The sequence below is a fragment of the Bos indicus x Bos taurus genome, chromosome 6, assembly GCF_003369695.1.
Source record: "Bos indicus x Bos taurus breed Angus x Brahman F1 hybrid chromosome 6, Bos_hybrid_MaternalHap_v2.0, whole genome shotgun sequence".
NCBI lineage: Eukaryota > Metazoa > Chordata > Mammalia > Artiodactyla > Bovidae > Bos > Bos indicus x Bos taurus.
In genome coordinates, this window is record NC_040081.1 from 101,631,832 (window position 1) to 101,653,769 (window position 21,938).

A 21,938-nucleotide genomic window follows, 5' to 3' on the forward strand; every position below is an offset into this window, starting at 1 on the left:
AGCAAAATGCCTTGTTGGGTAAATGCACTGTGCTGAGGCCTAAGAGGTTAGGGAAATTTCAAATTTCACATACGTACTGGGTTGGCCAGAGTTCCTTCTACCCTGATTTCCTGAAGCCACATCTTTACTTCACAAATACACATTCCTTAATCCAGTGGCTGGCCAGGTTCCTTCCTGAGCTCAATTTCGTCGATCTTTAATGTGCCTAGTGCTCTCATTGCTTGAGAGCCCAAGAGCCTGGGGCAGCTGAGACCCATTCTCCTCAAGTTTTACAGCTCTCTACAGGCATATTTACAAAGTGTTACCTGAAAATACCAGGAACCTCCAGACATTCCATTTGTGTGCAATTCATTAAAAAGAATTTACTTTCGTTCCACTGGTAAGAATTGTTTACTCCTCTGGCTGTCGTTTGAAAGGATGTGGTAAGTCTGAGTCAACAGAACTGTCTCTGGCCTTTTCCGCCCCATCGTCACAGGCATTAGCCACTCCGCAGGTGTAAACCTTTAGCCACAAGATGTTGAGTATGTAAAGTCGATGAGATCCGAAGCACAAAAACTTGGCTCGATTATAATGCACCTCCAGGGATTAAGTAAAAAGCCTCAGCCAGGTTCTGAAGATTATTAAAAAAGGTAATTAGGAAAACACTTTGGACCTGGGCCTCAAACTGCACTCTGAGCTAACCGATGCAGGCACAACCTGAAGTGCACGTTCAAGCTCCTTATTAATGCCCTTTCCCCAGGTGCAGTGTGAGGAATGCACCACTAGAGAGCAGCCACTTCCTTGGACCATAAAGGCGGCTGAGCGCATTGATGCTTTTGACTGGGGTGTTGAAGAAGACTCTCGAAAAACCCTTACTGTGAGATCAAGTCAGTCAATCCTAAAGGAAGTTAACCCTGAATATTCACTGCAAGGACTGAAGCTCCAGTACTTCGGCCACCTGATGCGAAGAACAGACTCACTGGAAAAGACCCTGATGCTGGGAAAAATTGAAGGCAGGAGGAGAAGGGAGCAACAGAGATGAGATGGCTGGATGGCATTACCAACTCAGTGGACAGGAGTTTGAGCAAACTCCAAGAAAAGTGAAAGGGAAGCCTGGCATGCTGCAGTCCATGGGGTCTCAAAGAGTCGGACACAAATAAGTGACTGAACAACCAAGAACTATTTCCTTAAGGGAAAGAATGCTGTTAGATACACTGGTTTAATCACAATGAGATACCACTTCACACCTGGGAGAATGGCTGTAATCAAAGAGACAAAGTGTTGGAGAGGGTGATGAGAAAGCAGAAACCTCCTACTGTACTGATGGGAATATAATATAGTACAGCCCCTGTGGATAACCATAAAAACCAGCAATCCCACTTGTGTAGACTCACCCAAGATACATGAAAACATGTTCACATGGACATGTTTATGAACATTCATGGCAGCATTCTGCGTGATGGCCCCAAACTGGAAACTGATCAACTGGTAAATGGCTGAACAATGTAAGACAGACTGTTCAGTATTAAAACGACTACAGTACAGATGAAATGAACCTCAAAACATTATGCTAAGTGAAACAGGTACAAGATGCTATATTTAGAGTTTGATTTCACTTACATGATATACTCAGAAAAGGCAAGTTTATGGACCAAAACCACATTAGTGGTTGCCTTGAGTGAGAAGCAGGGAGGAAAAGAGGGAGGGAGTGAAGACTGACCCCAAGAGGGGCTCGTGAAAATTTGGGGAGCATGATGAAAGTGAACTAAATCTGGGTTATGGTGATGTTGGCTCGTGTGTGACAGTCAATTCAGTTGTGTCCAACTCTTGGCAACACCATGGACTGTAGGCCACCAGGCCCCTCTGTCCATGGAGATTCTCCAGGCAAGAACACTGGAGTGGGTTGCCAGGCCCGACCCAGGGATCGAATCCACCTCTCTCATGTCTCCTGCGTTGGCAGGCAGGTTCTTTACCACTCGTGCCACCTGGGAAGCCCTGATCGATACAACTCTATATTTACTAAGCCACAGATTGTAAACCTAGTGCGTCAGTTTTTTTATATGAATTACAATTCAATAAATCTGGCCCCTAAGAAAGCACATTGATTTAGTACTGCATTAAAATACATAATGAAGAAATGAAGCGAGGACGAGGAACCTAGAGGATTGTGTTAGAATGTAGTACAAATAGCCACTGTGTCGTTCAGTCCTGAGCTCTGGTCTCCAGACAGGAAAAAAGATAATTGTTTGCAGACGAATAGGGGGAAATCAGGGAATTTATGGTCAGGTAGGAACTTTATTACTTTTGGCCAAAAGCCAAAGCAGAAACTTTTTTTTTTTTTTTAAACAAAGGGAAGTTGCAAAGTCTCAGGCAGAACACAAATATTTTCTGAATCTACATCAGTATTTTGAAGGGATTTAGCACACTGCTGTTAGAAGGTACTGGTGTATATAATAAAATCACATACTTGAGACATTCAGGGCAGAGAAGCACAAATAGACACAGCTATACCGAGGAAACTTAGTTTATGAATTAAAAACTCCCCATCTAAATTTGAGAAAGAACTTTAGGCATGACAAATATATGGGACCAAAAAGTTTAAGGTCTACTAAGATACTCAACAGATAAGTTTCACAGAGGGATGTAGTACTATATGGGCTTCCCTGGTGGCTCAGCAGTAAAAGAATCCACCTGCAATGCAGGGGACTAGAGTTCAAGCTCTCGGTTCAATCCCTATGTCAGGAAGATCCTTTGGAGAAGGGAATGGCAACCCACTCCAGTATTCCTGCCTGGGAAATCCCTTGGACAGAAGAGCCTGGTGGGCTACTGTCCACAGGGGTCGTAAGAGTCGGAGACAACTTAGCAAGTAAACCACCAGCACTGGTAAAATTTCTGGCCACTTAATCCTCACCCTTCCAAAAGCATAAACCAGCCAGGGCAAGTAGGATAAAAATTTTTTAACCTGTGCATAATATCCTAATCAAAATAGGTTTTTCAGGAACCCCACAATTTAAGCAGGTATGAGACCTCTGCAATGTTAATAATGACTGAGAGGGTATGTATGTGTATGAGCAACCAGTACGTGAACCACAAGAGCCAAGGGCACTCACTGAGAGATTCGGAGGTCCAGCCCCAGAGCAGCACTGGATGGTGGAAGGTGCTTTGCCTTCTCTGATAGCAACAGGACAAAGGATCTGAGGCAGGTCTGAACGGGCTGGGTTTTCTGGGCCTCATCAACTAACCAGTGAACGTTCAAAACTAACCAGTTAAAGTTCAAATCAATGATAAAGCCCCTGAAGTTAAGCGTTAGTTGCTCAGTTGTGTCCGACTCTTTGCGACCCCATGGACTGTAGCCCTCCAGGCTCCTCTGTCCATGGAGTTCTCCAGGCAAAAATACTGGAGTGGGTAGCCATTCCCTTCTCCAGGGGATCTTTGAGATCTAGGAATTGAACCCAAGTCACCTACATTGACTGTCTGAGCTACCAGGGAAGCCCCTCAGGGAAGGGTTGATAAAGCCCCTAGAACAGATTGAATCAAATACACGTCTGAAAATACACCACTTAGAAACAAAATTCAGGACTTCTCTGGTGGTCCAGTGGTTTAAGAATCCATCTGCCAAGGCAGGGAACATGGATTCAATCCCTGGTCAAGGAAGATCCCACATGTCATGGGGCAACTAAGTTCATGGGCCATAACTACTGAGCCTGTCTGTGCTCTGGAGCCCATGAGCCATAACCACTGAGCACGGCACTCTGCAACAAGAGAAGTCACAGGAATGAGAAGCCTGCACACAGCAACTAGAGAGCAGCCCCTGCTCAAGGCAACTAAAGCAAGCCCGAGCATGGCAAAGACCCAGTACAGCCGAAAACAACAAAAAAAATTTAAAAACTATTCCTTTAAATTAGCATAGATGTAAATCAGAAAACCTCAACACACACACACACACATCCTTGCTGAAAACTAGTCACAATGTGGAATGTCAACATACTTCCCTCCAGTGATAGGTCAAAGAACCAGAAGAAAAAAACAGCCATAAACAGACAACTGAGAACACAATCAGCTAATGTGATATAAAACACAAATACAGAAACTGCATTACTACAACATAAGGCTTTTCAAGAATTCACAACAATCATGACAGAACCAAAAGAAATTAAGAAAAAAATATTATTTGGAATTTTAAAATATACTTCTAAACTCACAGATCAAAGCAAAACATGGAATGAACATTTATAAAATACTTAGAAGTGAACATTAGTGAAAACAGTACAAGTAAAACCAAGTGGGATCCAGCAAATGATATTTTAAAAAGTAAATCTTACTTAAAATGACTTACACATCCTAACGGGTTGTATAACCACTAAGATACTGAATTGATAATTAATTTTTCCTCAAAAAAAAAAAGAGGTCAAGGTGGTTTTATACATAAGTTCTATTACATGTTGAATAAATGGATTGTTTCAGTGTTAAATAATTCAGAGAATAGAAGAGAAAGAATACTTCACCCTGTGTGTCACTTAGCTCCTGGTTAAGACAAACTGACCACTGGAGTAGAATAGAAAGTCCCACACATTTACTTACACAGAAACTGGCCATGTAGGAAAAGTCCCCAAAGAAAGGATGTTACTAAACAGTATGAAGAAAACTGGTCATCACATAATAAAAAAATACCCAATAGTAAAAATTAATAAAATTTCTCTCACACATACACAAATCAATTCCAGGTGGATTAAAGACTACATATGAGAAACTTTATTAGAATAAATGATAGATTTCTTAAGACACAAAAAAGAACATGTAAATACATTAAAGTTAAGTTTTCTGTACCAAAATACAAAGTGAAGAGATAAGCCACAAACTGAGAGAAGATAATGTGCAATAAAAATAAATGGAAAAATTAGTATCCTATTATGAAGAACTCTAAGGTAAACAAGGAAAAAATGGAAAAAAGGAGCATTTCACAGAAGAAACCAGTCGTCTAATAATCATGGAAACATGTTCAACTCAACAATCAAGAAAATGCAAACTAAAGCCATAATAAAATATCATCTTACACTTAACAGATTGGCAAATGAATCATGTCTTACAACAGCAAGTAAATAATAAATCATTTTCCAAAATGGTTGTGTAAACTGGCAAAACCATTTTGGAAAATAATTTCACTATTTTATAAAGCTGATCAAGCAAACGCTACTTCTGGATATGTACTCTAAAAAAACTTGCACACGCATGCATACCAAGAAACTGTATTCAAATATTCAGTTCAGCACTGTAAAGCAAAAATATGGAAAATACCCAACAAATTTGAAAAGCGAACCTGCTGAATGAAAAGATCAAATTACTAAGACTACATAATGATACTATTCTTTATAAAGCTCGCCAACGTAAGAGCACACAACATGTAGCTTCCTTATTTGTATGAAAACAAAAAAGAGCAAAGAAGCGAATGACTCAGGATAGTACTTAGCTCTAGCGAGAACAGTTGGCTGGGAATTGGAATTGAGAAGGAACAAAAGGAATGTTGTTAATAATTACGGACTGAATGCACAGGCGTTTCATTACTGTGCTCAAAAACGCACATGTCACACATATGTTCCACTTACGTATGAAACATTAAATACAGAATACAGTCGGTGGTTACCAGAGGCAGTGTAGGGGGTGGGAGAAATAGGTAAAGGGGGTCAAAAGGTACGAATACAAATTCCAGATAGAAAAAAATAAGCCCGGGGACGTAACGCATGGCGTGGTGACTGTAGTTAATAGTGCTGTGTGGCGTATCTGAAAGGAGCTGAGAGAACAGATCTTAAAACTTCTCATTTCAAGGAAAAAAACTATGATGATGGATTCTTGTGGTGACCATTTCACAATGTATACACATACTGAATCATTATATTGTACACATAAAACCTAAACCAATATAATAAATGGAAATAAGTGACCAAAAAATGAGTAGTGACCAGAAATACTTTTATACTGCTAAGCAGCAGCTATGAAAAAGAAAATCCTTCCTTAAATATACATACTTTAGGTGGAACAGTAGAATTTTTCAGTCAGAGAAATATTGGTTAACCAATGACTAGTTGTAAATCTTGGACAAGTTTCTTCCTGTATCTGAGTAACTCTCAATTGCAAAATTACTGTAAAGATTAAAATGTTATTATAAAGTGACTGATGCAGGCATTCCATTAAACAAACTATAGTTATTAATAAACAAATTGCAGTTATCAGTACGCCCCATGATTACTACCCAAATTTAAGAAATCCCTTATATAGTTCAAGTAGGCTGAATTTAGCCTCAACCAATAAAATAATGGAAAAATGACTTGTTAAAACAACAAAAACCACCAGAATTTCTATACCACAATAGAATTCCCAGAGTTCCCTTCAAAGAAACTATCCTACTGTTTTCATACCCATGACACATTTATACTTCTTCATCTCCCCACCTATTTCTCTCCTTTCCCCATCCACCTTCTCTGGCAACCACATGTTTGTTCTTGTATGACTGTGATGAGACTAATTCTCTTGGATGACTTACAAATGGATCTTCAGGTGGTTTCCAAGGAAGAGTTTCAGAAGAGTTTTTAGCAATGGCAAGACAGGCAGAAAACAAAGATTCACGAGGTTACTAACTGGAAGGACAACATCTTAATGCATAAAGAATCTTATTTCTAAATAGTATAAGTCTACAACTGCTGAAGAGAAAATTGCTCAGTCAGTTGCCTTTAACCTCTTTAAGGGTTAACAAAAATCTTCATATTTTCTGTTAAACATAAAGATCCTTTCTTTGGAGAAAAAAATATTTCAGCCAACCTACTAAATCAATTTTGTATTTGAAGGATGGAGAATAAACAATTATATCATTCTGAAAAGATTCTATGAAAGCAATCAAAGAAAAGTTACATACATTATACAGAAAGAATAATAGATACATAATACTCATATTCCTATTCATAATAGATACACGCAATATATTTTGAATCAATAAATAGCACTGATGTGAATCCAACTTTCTGATCTCTGTACTTGGTAATATATGAGAGTTTCACTATTTTGATTTGCTGGAATATTACTACACAAATTTATATATGGTTTTGAGAAAATATTATAGAGAAGTTCTTTTGCTACTTGTCACTCTACATAAAACACTTTAATCTTTTCATACCATTGTCAGGTCCTTCAAGGCTATACTTCTGATGGCCCGCACATAATGTAACAGTTAGCCATGTGTTGTTTACTTCACATTATTTCCCTTAGCAGTAGTTCATATTTTATGGTAGCGAGAGTAGCAACTTAGTAATGTTAGATGACTCCTGTATTGATAAAACTAGTGATGAAAACATAACACCTTCATGCTCCCAAGTGCTATACTCATGACAAAGGCAGAAATTAAAAAAAATTTTTTAATAACCTTAGAAAGAATAAAAGATCCACTCCCCCTCAAAATAAATATAACATTAGGCAACCATACCTAGACAAGTATTATAATACAGGAAGTCCATTAGACCTGGGAAGGAGCTGAAGCCAGGTTTTGAGCCTTATTCTCCATATGCAGCCAGTTATAGCCAGTCCAGTAAGTGCTACAGAGTGAACTGCGTTGGGGTTTGACTGAAATACGGTTACAGTTGTACAAGAGAACATCAATTCAGATCCAGCAATGACTTATGGACTTGCCCACAGGCTGACAGCAAAAATTGCCATAATTTGGGAACATTTGAGTTGGCTTCATGAAAGACCTTTTTCTGCTGAGTTCTCTTAAATTTTCTTCACCTTATTTTTTTGATTGAATATACACAAAGCACTAGCTTTTATAACGTGGCTTTTTGCCTCTCTGTACTGAAAAAGCCTAGGCTGTCATTTAACAAGGCCCATCCCAGCTACTAGGCAGTTAACGTCAGGTTCTGCACTGCCCCAGCTTCGTGAACAAGATGACTGACAGCAGTGAACTACACCGAATCCTAAGGCATAATAACTAAAGGAGAATTCAAGAACGTCTAGAATACCAAACTGCACTGCAAATACAAAATAGAATAATTTAATATTCTTCATAAATATTTATAAAAATATATACATATAATGAATAAGCCACTTTATAATGCTGGTAAAACCACGAAGAGCTGTTAGATCAACAGGTGTATAAACAGCCTGCCTTCAAAGCAATGGAAAGAAATATTTTCAATTAAAATTCATTAAGTACACTGGAGAGAAATATAACAGGAGAAAAAAAACTAGTTTCATCTTCCTTTGCTTTTACAATATCTTTTATTGGTAAAGATGGATATGAACTAATCAACAGTTCAACTAAAGTCTGTAAAGGGTTTTTGTAGAAATGAATTCAAATTTCCCATAATAAATAAATCCAGATTCTGTACAGTTAGAAAAACTATGATGGTGGCAAACAGCAAAATAGAAGGATAATAAACCTCAGATTCAGAATGAAATAATTAAATCAAGTAGTGTTAAACATATTTTTGGAGTTGCCTCATTAGGGAGTCATGTAATGGACACCACTCCCATTCAAGGTCTCTCAAATGGGCACTAGAATAATGCTGACTCTAAAGGCTTCTCCTCTAATAATCTCATCTGGTTCCATTTTTTATTACTATGAAACAAAACCCCTTTCACGTGAAAAAATAAGTGTAGGTTCATTCAGATGGAATCATTCATTTAGATCTTTTGGTGTCCTAACAATTCAAACTGAAATGAAGCCTATGATCCTATAGGCTGACACTCAGAAAGATGAAACATTTTTCCTACTTCTGTAAATATCCAAGGAATTGACAAATCAACACCTAGAAAAAAGCAAGGCATAAATTCATCAGCACCAAGGAGAAATGATCTTCAAATGCAGCAGGTCTGTTAGGAGTCCTGATACCTCTGTGTTGATGAACAGGTTCTAATCTCCCCAGAGGAAAAGTCCAATGCCTAAGGTTAACGCCTTTAGGCAAAAGGTAAAGCTCAGCAAGCGACTTCCTTCTGCATGTTCATTCACCCACACTTTAAAAAAAAGAGTTAATTTCAAAATTCTGGCACTCCACTCCACTAAACACTTTTTTTTCTTTTTGGAGGAGGAGGTTTCAGCTTAGACTGTCTTCTTTCCCTACTTCATTATTTGTTAAAGTGGGAGATACCAACTTTATTACTAGTAATTCTTCAGCTACCATTCCAAAAGTTGCACTCAGTCACATAGAACAGTTTACATTTACATGACACTCTAGTAAACAGTTAACACTGCTCAAAGGTGGCCACTACAAAATCCTGCTTGTCTTTCTGCCTATCGGATATGACTAAACTGTTGGTGACTGGAACTCAAGTCACATACAGTCAACCACATTGCTGGATCCATGACCTACATCTCGGATTTGGCTAGTTAAACAGGCACACACAGCTACACCTGCTCCAGCTCTGCAGTGAGACACAGATCCAACAAGCTCCCACCTGAAAAGACAGAGAACAAAGAATGCTATCTTAAATCATGATTCGCTTCACTCGTAAGACAAAACAAAACCTCCCTATGAACAGACTGGTTTTGAAAGACAGTAAGCTATCCCCAAACATTTCTATTAACTACATCTAGCAGCATTTTCCTTTTTTATGGATCACAGCCTTGTCATGGTGAAGGGGCTTGTGTGATTCAATGAAGCTATGAGCCATGCCACGCAGGGCACTCAAGACGGACGGGTCATAGTGAAGAGTTCTGACAAAACATGGTCCACTGGAGGAGGAATTGGCAATCCACTCCAGTACTCCTGCTGCAAGAACCCCATGAACAGATGAAAATACAAAAAGATATGATACCAGAAGTTGAGCCCCCCAGGTCAGAGGTGTCCAATATGCTGTTGGGGAAGAGTGGAGGGAAGTATTAGGTTGGTGCAAAAGTAACGGTGGCTTCTCACTGTGGAACTCTGCTGTTTGACACTGGAATACATTCTTAAATAAATGCTTTATGTTATACATCATTTTAATGTGCATTTCTTGCTTTATTTTTTTTGCTAATGACTTATTACTTGCTATTTATTTTATATTTTAGATTATAGAAATGATGTTAGACAAAATGCCAATTCAAGCAATTTTTTAATTTGAGTTCAAAATGGGTTGTAAAGCAGCACAGACAACTTGCAACTTCAACAATGCACTTGGCCCAGGAACTGCTAATGAACATACAGTGAGGGTGGTTCAAGAAGTTTTGCAAAGATGATGAGAGCCTTGAAGATGAGGGGCATAGTGGCCGGCCATCAGAATTTGAATGAACCAATTGAGACCAACAGAACAGTATGAAAAGGAAGAAAGATATGACACTGAAAGAGAAACCCACCAAGTCAGCAGGCATCCAAAATGCTACTGGAGAAGAGCAGGGAAATAGCTCCAGAAGGAATGAAGAGGCTGAGCCAAAGCAGAAATGACACCCAGCTATGGATGCAACTGGCGATGGAAGTGAAGTCTGATGTGGTAAAGAACAATACTGCATAGGAACCTAAAATGTTAGGTCCATGAATCAAGGTAAACTGGAAGTGGTCAAACAGGAGATGGCAAGAGTGAATATTGACATTTTAGCAATCAGTGAACTAAAATGGACTGGAATGGGCAAATTTAATTCAGATGACCATTGTATTTACTACTGTGGACAAGAATCCCTCAGAAGAAAAGGAGTAGCCCTCATAGTCAACAAAACAGTCCAAAATGCAGTACTTGGGTCCAATCTCAAAATGACGGAATGATCTCAGTTCGTTTAGAAGGCAAAACATTCAATATCACAGAAATCCATGTCTATGCCCCAACCACTAATGCCAAAGAAGATGAAGTTGAATGGTTCTATGAAGACCTACAAGACTTTCTAGAACACCCCAAAAAAGATGTCCTTTTCATTATATGGGACTGGCATGCAAAAGCAGGAAGTCAAGATATACCTGGAGTAACAGGCAAGTTTGGCCTTGGAGTACAAAATGAAGCAAGGCAAAGGCTGACAGTTTTGCCAAGAGAACACACTGGTCGTGGCAAACACTATCTTCCAACAACACAAGAGACGACTCTACACATGGACATTACCAGATGGTCAATACCAAAATCAGACTGATTAAATTCTTTGCAGCCGAAGATGAAGAAACTCTATATAGTCAGCAAAAACAAGACCAGGAGCTGACTGTGGCTAAGGTCATGAACTCCTTATTGCAAAAATCAGACTTAAACTGAAGAAAGTAGGGAAAATCACTAGGCCATTCAGGTATGACCTAAATCAAATCCCTTATGATTATACAGTGAAAGTATTCAAGGGACTAGACCTAGTAGACAGAGTGCTTGAAGAACTGTGGACAGAGGTTTGTAACACTGGATAGGAGGCAGTGACCAAAACCATTCCAAGAAAAAGAAATGCAAAAAGGCAAAATGACTATCTGAGGAGGCCTTACAAATAGCTGAGGAAAGAAGAGAAGCAAAAGGCAAAGGAGAAAAGGAAAGATATACCCATCTGACTGCAGAGTTCCAAAGAATAGCAAGGAGAGATAAGAAAGCTTTCCTCCATGAACAATGCAAAGAAATAGAGAACAAAAGAATGGAAAAGACTAGAGATCTGTTAAAGAAAATTAGAGATTCCAAGGGAATATTTCATGCAAAGATGGGCACAATAAAGGACAGAAACGGTATGGACCTAACAGAAGCAGAAGAGAAACTGTACAAAAAAGAAACTGCACAGAAAAACTGTACCAAAAAGGTCTTAATGACTTGGATAACCATGATGCTGTGATCACTCAGCTAGAGTCAGATGTCCTGGAGTGTGAGGTCAAGTGGGCCTTAGGAAGCATTACTACAAACAAAGCTAGTGGAGGTAATGGAATTCCTGTTGAGCTATTTCAAAACCTAAAAGATGATGCTGTGAAAGTGCTGTACTCAATATGCCAGTAAATTTGGAAAACTCAGCAGTGGCCACAGGACTGGAAAAGGTCAGTTTTCATTCCAATCCCAAAGAAGGGCAATGCCAAAAATTTTCAAACTACTGCACAACTGTGCTCATTTCAATGCTAGCAAACTAATGCTCAAAATCCTTCAAGCTAAGCTTCAGCAGTAAGTAAACTGAGAACTTCCAGATGTACAAGCTGGGTTTAGAAAAGGCAGAGGAACCAAAGATCAAATTGTCAACATTCGTTGGATCATGGAGAAAGCAGGGGAGTCCAGAAAAATATCTACTTAAGCTTCATTGACTTAAAGTTTTTGACTGTGTGGATCACAACAAACTGGAAAATTCTCCAAAAAATGGGAATACCAGACCACTTTACCTGTCTCCCGAGAAAGCTGTATGCAGGTCAAGAAGCAGCAATTAGAAATGGACATGAAACAACTGACTGGTTCAAAATTAGAAAAGGAGTACAACAAGGCTGTATACTGACCCCACTTATTCAACTTCTATGCAGAGTACATCATGTGAAATGCTCGGCTGGATGAAGTACAAGCTGGAGCCAAGACTGTGGGGAGATGGATCAACAACCTCAGATATGGAGATGATACCACTGTAATGGCAGAAACTGAGGAGGAACTAGAGAGACTCCTGATGAGGTTTTGTGAAAGCTCATAGTGAAAAAGCTTGCTTGAAACTCAACATTCAAAAAACTAAGATCATGTCATTACTTCATGGCAAACAGAAGAAGAAAAAGTGGAAGCAGTGACAGATTTTTTTTTCTTGGGCTCCAAAATCACTGCAGACAGTGACTGCAACCATGAAATTAAAAGATACTTGCTCCTTGGAAGGAAAACTATGACAAACCTAGGGAGCATATTAAAAAGCAGAGACATCACTTTGCCATCTAGTCAAAGGTCCATCTAGTCAAAGCTATGGTTTTTCCCAGTAGTCATGTATGGATGTGAGGGCTGGACCATAACAAGACTGAGCACTGAAGAACTGATGCTTTTGTTCTGCGGTGTTGAAGAAGACTCTGAGAGTCCCTTGGACTGCAAGATCCAGCCAGTCAATCCTAAACGAAATCAGTCCTGATATTCATTGGAAGGACTGACGCTGAAGCTTCAAAACTTTGGCCACTTGATGCAAAGAGCCAACTCATTCGAAAAGACCCTGATGCTGGGAAAGATTGAAGGCCAGAGGAGAAAGGGGCAGCAGAGGACGAGATGATTAGATAGTATCACAAACTCAATGGACATGAGTTTGAGCAAACTCTGGTAGATAGTGAAGGTCAGGGGAGACTGGTGTGCTGTAGTTCATGGGGTTGCAGAGAGTCAGACACAACTCAGTGACTGAACAAACAAAATGCAACATCTTAGCACTCTAAAATAATCTGTTACTGGAAGATCCCATCAAAACATAAAGCAAACATAAAAGTTACCTATTCAGCACTGGATCAAATGCTTCCACTGTATTTAGATATGCATTGCCATTATGACCACCAACTGCAAAGATTTTGCCCATCACTGTTGCGATCCCCACTCCACCCCTGGGAGTGGTAAGGGCTGCTACGTAATCCCATTTGTTGCTTCGAGGGTCATACCGCTCAACAGAACTCAGAGGAGAATTATCATCAAAACCACCTGTGTAAAGGAAAAATTTTAAAACAGTATTATGTTTCATAGAAAGTAACCATTAAATCTCAATTCAAAAGCTCTTGAAAGCCAATCTTTTAAAAACATTTTAGAAAACCCAAACATCTATCACTACTACCAACTCCTATTACACATTTTCTACAATTCAAGATAATTTAAGTATTACTTTCCTCAGTGTTAGGATTAAAAATCTTAAAGTGAGAAAAACTGGAGTCCCTATATTTAAGTAGATGATATAGGAAGAAAAAACCCACAGACATTTAATATAATTTTTCCTTAGCATCCTAGAGGCAAGCAAAAAATACTGAGATTCCTTCTGTGCATATATTCCTTCTGTGTATATATCAGATTTTTAAAAAGTAAGGCTTGAGACTAGAAAAAATCATACTAAATCACTTGACTCATTTAGATAAGTCAAAATTTTCCAACTGTTTCCCTTAGTACTATAATTGCAATCATAATTGCAGAGATGGTGGACTATGAATTCTTACCAATTTTTGCCAAAACTGTATCTTCATGCTATATTTCTCAACACTAACAGTCCTCTCTATTTATCTCAACAATGTTACTTATCATGTTCCTGAGTGTTAAACACAGAGACTACTATTTCAACAGTGCTCTTTGCTTTAAAAAATAAATGTGTCTCTTTTTAGGCTCCATCTTAGTCTATGTAAATAACAGGTCTCCTGGGTGACTAAGCCTATTTTCCTGGGACAGGAAGTGTTGATATTATGACCAGTCCTTTTAGAAACAAGGTAGGTCAGGTTAAAAAATAAATCAACAAAGTCAGCTTCTCTAATGGGTTTAATTTCATTATATCAACTGAGATAAAAAATTCACTGAACAAATGTAGTAGTGCCATCCCCACCACAACTATGATATAAAACGTTCTTCCACTACAACAAAGGCTTTAGCTCTAATTATTGCTAATGTTAATGGAGGAGATTAGATTTTTAATACAGGGTAGTTCTATTTTTGATGGCATTCTTCTTCTTTGGCTCCTATACTCTTCCTAGGTAATGCATATAAATCTTGAACAAAAAGCTCAAAGCAGAGGAATAGAAAAGGCAGAATGCAATTAGCTTCCTGGACATACAGTTTACCTTCAAAGTTTTCTTATTCAAATCAGTTATACATGTTTTAAGTAGGACTTGGATGAACAAGAGGGTTTTGTTTTGTTGTTTTTTTTTTTTGAAAGGTTCAACCTGAGTCAGTCTTATTTTTACTGTGTCTGTTCTACCTACAAGGGCTCAAAAAATTTAACAAGTAACAGAAACACTGATGCTCCTACTGAGGTATAACACATGCCAAGACCTATGCTAGATAGGGAGCTGAGAGGAGCACTGGCATACTGTAACAGCTCTGGGTTCTCACAGACCCTTCTTCAAATTCCAGCTTTGTCAGCTTACTTAGGCATGTGACTATGAGTAAATATTCTCTCTCTCAGGTTCTGACCGTCTAAAAGAGCTGCTGTGATGATCAGGCGAGACTAAAAGGGTAAATTATGTTATTTTCCCTCTTTAATACATGTAAGCACTGAGATATCCAGTACGACTTCTATGACTTGCAGATGTTTAAGTGCTAACAATATCCTACTCTCTCATCAAGCACTCTGAGTTTTGTTAACACCAGTTCATATTAACATGAGAGAGTATGATATACGCTTGTGACCACCTCTCTAAACACAACTCCTCCTATAAAGAAAGGGATTACTAATCACAATATAGCTACCCATTTACTGGTAAGGTACTAGACACAGCTGAGATGCTTAACATAATCTCAGATTCTTAATTCTTAAAAACAGACATTATTATTCCCATGTCATAGCCCTTTAAAAGCCCTGCCACTGGAAATGTGTTGAGTAGACCACCAGAAATAACACTGACTATCACTTATGAGCTGTTACAGAATCTGGGCCTCCTCCCTTGCAATTTAACGATATCTCATTATTATTCATATGCATGTTAAAGTCTGAACAAGTACTGCTCACGCTATGGTTCCCTCCAACTCTGCTATATAGTAAAAAGTCAAAAAGCAATACAGAGATGCTAACCACCATCATGAATATGAAATACCTATTCATTTGCTTAAAACAGTCAATGCAATTCCCTTGAAGATGAGAAAAACATGTCTTAGATCTTTACAGATTTACTGTCGCAAAGCACATCAACCTGTCCTTATATTAAAAAAAGTATGTCTTATTTCAATGTAATCTCCTACTTTAGACACAGTTGCCACTCCTAAGTAAAAACACGGAGGCAGAGTTTTAAACATGAAAGATGAAGATGCAAATAGAGAAGCAAGTCCATGAACCTGAAGAATAGAAAAGCAGATCTCAGGACTGATTCCACTTGAGCCTAAATGCAATGTAAGTTATCTTACTGTGTTGTTTTGTGACACTATTATATGTCCTGTAAAAAATTAGAGAAAACCATCCACTCACCAACAACATATAAGCAACCATGGAGCTCGCTAACTCCATTGCCTGCTCTTCGCTGACCCATCTCTTTAACTTCTATCCACTTATCGAGATGTGGATCATACCTCTCCACACTAGACAGAGAAGCTACTCCATCATTGCCACCTACTGCATAAACATGGTTCTAAACAAAGACAAAAAATATAAAAACATATGACATCAGATTTTGAAATGATTGATATGCTGTCCTAAAGGTAGACCAAAATGTGCAAGAGAGCAGTATTTCATGAAATAATCTGGTGTGTAATCTGCACACTGGAGATATGAATGTACCAGACCCTTCCTTACTAGGTTAAGGATGTAATGCAATGCAGTCCAGTGACCGAACTGTGATGTAACCCACCACGAGAGCCACGGAGCCAACACCTCCACGGGGAGTATTCATTGGTGCCACTGTACTCCACTGATCAGATTCTATGTCGTATCTCTCCACATCATTGAAGCAAGTGTTGTCATCTAACCCTCCAATGGCATAAATTGGGCCTCCCAAGGAAGCCAAGGCAATTCCTCGCCTGCAAAAAACAATAGAACACATTTTTGCATTCTGTTTCCAGAAAAAAGGCAGCAAAAAAAGTGTGCTAATGCACTCATTTATCATGTTAAACATCAATGTGGCTTTTTCTCCCATTATTTTTAGATTTATCAAAGCTTCTGAACAGATGGCTCTAGAGTTGTCAAACTGTGCAAGTCTATGTGGACAGTGCCCTCTGGAGTTTTATACTGTATAGCCTACACCGATTAAGGGCTTCCTTGGTGGCTCAGTGGTAAAAGAACCCTGCAGTGCAGGAGACACAGGTTTGATCTGTGGGTCAGGAAGATCCCCTGGAAAAGGAAATGGCAACCCACTCCAGCATTCTTGCCTGGAAAATCCCATGGAAAGAGAAGAAAATCCCATGTAGCCTAGTGGGCTACAGTCCATAGGTTTGCAAAAAGAGTTGGACACAACTTAGCAACTAGACAACAAATACAGGTTAAACTTAAAGAATAAAGGAAAATCCAACAAAACACTATAAATGGAGTCAGAAAGATTCAATTAGTACAACAGTCAGCTGCAGAAGTGAGAGGTTGATAAACTGACAAAAACGGTTTGCTAGAGAGGTCAAAAGTTAATCTCATTACTAAATTCATGTAACTGCAGAGCATATTTTGTTCCAATATTTCATTACATCACATAGAGTGAGTGACAGTCACTCAGTCGTGTCCAACTCTTTGCAACCCCATGGACTGAATAGTCCATGGAATTTTCCAGGCCAGACACTGGAGTGGGAAGCCTATCCCTTCTCCAGGGGATGTTCCCAACCCAGGAATCGAACTGGGGTCTCCTGCATTATCAATTTTATATTACAAGCTTTATATCACATTGCTTTACTTCTGAAGGGCATCTATTTATTTGGGAACAGAAGAGACTTAGCCTACTACTACTACTACTACTAAGTTGCTTCAGTCCTGTCCGACTCTGTGCGACCCCATAGACGGCAGCCCACCAGGCTCCGCCGTCCCTGGGATTCTCCAGGCAAGAACACTGGAGTGGGGTGCCATTTCCTTCTCCAATGCAGGAAAGTGAAAAGTGAAAGTGAAGTTGCTCAGTCGTGTCCAACCCTCAGCGACCCCGTGGACTGCAGCCCACCAGGCTCCTCCGTCCATGGGATTTTCCAGGCAAGAGTACTGGAGTGGGGTGCCATTGCCTTCTCCAAGACTTAGCCTATGTGAAAAGCTAATTCATCAGAATGGTGATTGGAAAAAAAAATTATATCAATGTTTTAAAAAAATTACATCAATCAAAAGTTGAACTTTTCTAAAACTTATCTGTCACTGACTTGGTGTGTACTTTGGATAAGGTATATTGTTTAAACCTGTAACTACCTTGTTTCTTCATCTCCATTTGAGAAAGGAGTAGACGCAGCTGATATAAGGAGTCAATATAGTAATGCACTAAGAACAGTGACTGACCCATAATCAGTGCTATGTATTTGCTGTCATTATTACTGGAGACAGCTGCTGCTCTACTGAGAGTCTAACTCAGTTTATCAAAATAGTACCCTGGAAAGAATTCTTAAGGATAACGTTATCCTTCATTTCATCTCCTTAACCTCTTTTCCCTTGAGTATAAAACAGTGACTTACAAAACACTGTTATAAAAACTTCCAGGTGTGGGTGAACACGTGTGTACACTCTAGAACATACGGTGTCATAAGTGAGTGTAATTCCCCTGACCCTTCACCCCTTAACCCACAAGGGCATAAGACATTACTGATTGCTCCCTACAGCTTCCTGCATCAGTATCTTCTCCTCTATTCCAGCTTCACTGAATTGTGAAGTTCTCTAAGGCCTCTTATCACCCCACCACTCTCTCTAGAGACAATCTGATTCTTTCCATGGATTTATGACAACACTAATATATATTTCCAGACATACATCCAACTTCTACTTCAAATCTGTCTGGATCTTCAAACTTAACTTTATTCTAAAGTGATACTTACTGTCAACCTCCCTGTGCTAGGCAGATTTTAAGATGCCTCTCTCCACAATATTCACTCTCTAGTTTTACTCCTGATTATGCCACATTATGTGGCAAAATGGAGATTACGTGAATGGGCCTGATCTAAACACATAAGCCCTGTAAAAGCAGAGAAGTTTCTTCAGCTGGTAGCAGAAGACAGGTCAGAAACTCAAAGAATGGGGTGGATCCTGCAAGTTGTTTGCTTGTTTGAAGATGGAGGGGAACACCTGGAAAAGACCTAAGTAAGAGTGGCTTCTAGGAGCTGAGTGACCCCTGGCCTTCAGCCAGTAAACACAAACTCTGTCCTTCAATCGCCAAGAGCTGAATTCTATCCACAATCTAAATGACCTGGAAGTAGTTTCTTCCCCAGAGCCCCCATTAGAGTCTACAGCCTACACCTTGATTTTGACTTCTGAGACTCTAGGTGGAAAAGTCGGTTAAAATTGCTGGACTTCTCACCTATGGAACTGACATTATGATCTTTACTCTCAAGCATCCTTTACTTATGTGGTGCTAACATTATTACCCGTGTAATTACATCTATTTGTATCTCGCCTTTTAGAATGTAAGCTCTATGGAGGTAGAGACCTTGGCTATCTTATTTACTGCTGTATCTTCAGCACTTGACATATCTTGCAAAGGGCACTTAAGTATTTACTGAAAAGTAAATCAACCCTTAGAGATGCTCTGTTAGGATGATGGGTTTCAATAAAACCATAACTTGAACAAACACCAGTATCAATTCTACTGAAAAGATAAAAAAGGGGAGAAAAATACAGAAAACCAAGTATTTAACATGTATGCTCTTGGAATGCACACTGAAACAATCATTTGGGGAGATACAAATTATAAAAGCAATAACATGAGGAAATATTTGCAGTTCTACTATTCTGTATACAGCTGGAAAGCTATGGCAACATTCAGGGCATATTTTATAAGACTAAAGAAATTCAACTGCTATTTTGTTAGACAAGTTTCACTCAATTCTCAGCTAAAAATAAGCTTAGCATGATAAACAGGCAAGGATATAAAAATTAAAAATGTACTTTAGGATTTTCTCCCCCATATTTAATTCACGTTGGAATTTAAACTATTGATTTGTAGTTGCCATGTAGCATAAATCAAGCCCTACTTAAGTATTAAAATGTCATTTATAGATAAGTAGTATATATTAAGAATAGGGTTTTTCCTAGTAAGATTCCTTCTCCTCATGAGTGGGAAAAGGTGGCCAAAATCTTTTCACGTTTCCATCTAATTTTTCATATTTTTAAAATTTATTTTTAACTGGAGGATACTTGCTTTATAATATTGTCTTAGCTTCTGCCATACATCAACATGAATCAGTCACAGGTATACATTGTCCCTTCCCTCTTGAACCTCCCTCCCACCCCTCTAGGTTATCTCAGAGCACAAGTTCTGAGCTCCGTGTATCAAACAGCAAATTCCTACTGGCTATCTATTTTACATACAATAATGTCTATGTTTCATTGTTACTCTTTCAATTTGTCCTTCCCTAATTTTTCATATTTTTACCATATAAGAAAACTCAGTTAAGAACACTATGTTAAATTAATCAAGAAGAGAAAATTAAATGGCAATGGATTCCCCGTGTACAAAATCATTTCAGTTGAGAACCTCTACTACATAGGAACTCAACTATTTTTTAATCTTTCCTGAAAATCTAAAATTATTTTAAAATAAAAACTTAAAACAACAAATGCTCAGGTACAAGTCAAAACGATAACAACCACTATCACACTCAAAGACATGATTCTATTCTTGATTCTCAGGAAAATTTCTAAAATTGGAGTCATATTGGATGCTTTAACAAAATGTATTTAAGAAGGTATTTAAAGTTTCTAAAAATGTAAAGAGTAAAAAATTAGCTCTTTCAATTACAGGAGGCTTTATTTTCCACCAGCAAATAACAATAAATGTCCATACTGATCTACCTCTTTGTGTTCATCGATGCCTTCATCATCCATTTATTAGTGAGAGGATCAAACATCTCCATGCTACCTAAATGTTCATTGCCATCATGTCCACCCACTGCATACACTTTACCTGTCAGGTAGAGAAGTATTTTCATGTGATTCCAAATAAATTTATATATTGAACACATAATTAAAATGGCATAAATTAACTTTTAACAAATATTCTTCTATTCAACATTATGATAAATGTCACTTCAGTAGTCAAATGAAAGTAAATGTAAGAATCTACTAATAAAATGTTTGAAAAATGCTGTTTTACAAGAAATTATTTAAATGCTCAAACAGTATCCCACCCCCAGGTTTCTCAACTTTTTATTATTAGACAAAATCACTAATCATCCTTGCAAAAAACATTCAATAAAATGAAATGTTTTTATATAAATAAAATATAAACCCTTAATACATCGAACCTTTTCTAAATGAAACAAAAATTGGAACTATTACATACCAAAATGTTAGCCACAACTAGGTGTTACAGATGAATTTTATTTTTTATTACAATGTTTTCATATTCCCCCCAAAGTATTTATAACTTTTATAAGAAAAAACTGATTTTTTTAAAGTCTCCAAATAATTTATCCATGATTCTGCAATTAATCCACTTTTATTAATTTAAAAAAAAAGTATTTCAATAATAATAGGGTGGGTATAGATGGGTACAGAAAAAAAGCTAATATATACTTACTATTGGGGTTCAATAAATATTTTTGTTTCGTTTGGTTATTTTGTGAAAACTCAGAATAGTTTAACTCCCTTTTCCTTAATACTCACTCCTGTTAAGCATCTTTATGCAAGAGACTGTACACAGAGCATCTTTGGGTAAAGTAAATATTCACCACCCAAATAATTTACTGATATATTGAAACACATTTTACAATGTAGAAATTTTCTTCAGAAAGAAATTCTCAAAGTTCAAATATTTAATAGGAGCACTGTGATGATGTGATGTGATTTCACAGAGGAGCAGACCCACCTTCCACTGAGATTACACCCACATGTCGCCTTCGACTGTTCATTTCTGGTCCAAAGAACCAACTGTTTTTGTTGATAGAATAGCATTCAATACTGCGGAAGGGGTCACCTGATCCACCTCGACCACCTACACAAAACAGCACTCCTAAAGGTAAAACCACAGGTAGAGGTTAAAATCACAGCTCCCTAATTTTTTTTTCTTACAGTTAATTTTATTTTTTTTTATTTCACCTCACCACACAACTTGTGGGATGTTAGTTCCCCAACCAGGGACTGAACCCAGGCCCTTGGCAGTGACAGCCCTGGATCACCAGGGAATTCCCCCTAATTAAAAAAAATGTTAAGGTATAGAAAGAAACTTAGGAAGTCAAAATTTGATTAGCATTTAATATCACCATACTACTAAAACTCTAATTTTAATTTTTCTCTTGATTTGAAATTCTCAAAGAACAGGATCACTGACTCAATGGAC

At 38.2% G+C, this 21,938-nt stretch overlaps 1 protein-coding gene across 1 annotated transcript in view; it reads right to left on the reverse strand.

Moving 5' to 3' along the window:
* Positions 1-4,708: 4,708 nt before the first annotated feature.
* KLHL8 (kelch like family member 8) overlaps positions 4,709-21,938 on the reverse strand; it is a 57,377-nt gene continuing 40,147 nt past the window's right edge. Inside the window, exons 5-10 of the mRNA XM_027544979.1 lie at positions 21,468-21,611; positions 20,453-20,564; positions 16,344-16,512; positions 15,965-16,124; positions 13,308-13,509; positions 4,709-9,417 (exon numbers count right to left, since the gene is read on the reverse strand). Coding sequence (XP_027400780.1) covers positions 9,294-9,417; positions 13,308-13,509; positions 15,965-16,124; positions 16,344-16,512; positions 20,453-20,564; positions 21,468-21,611 — 911 coding nt within the window. The 3' untranslated portion in view covers positions 4,709-9,293. The remainder of the gene's footprint in view (positions 9,418-13,307; positions 13,510-15,964; positions 16,125-16,343; positions 16,513-20,452; positions 20,565-21,467; positions 21,612-21,938) is intronic.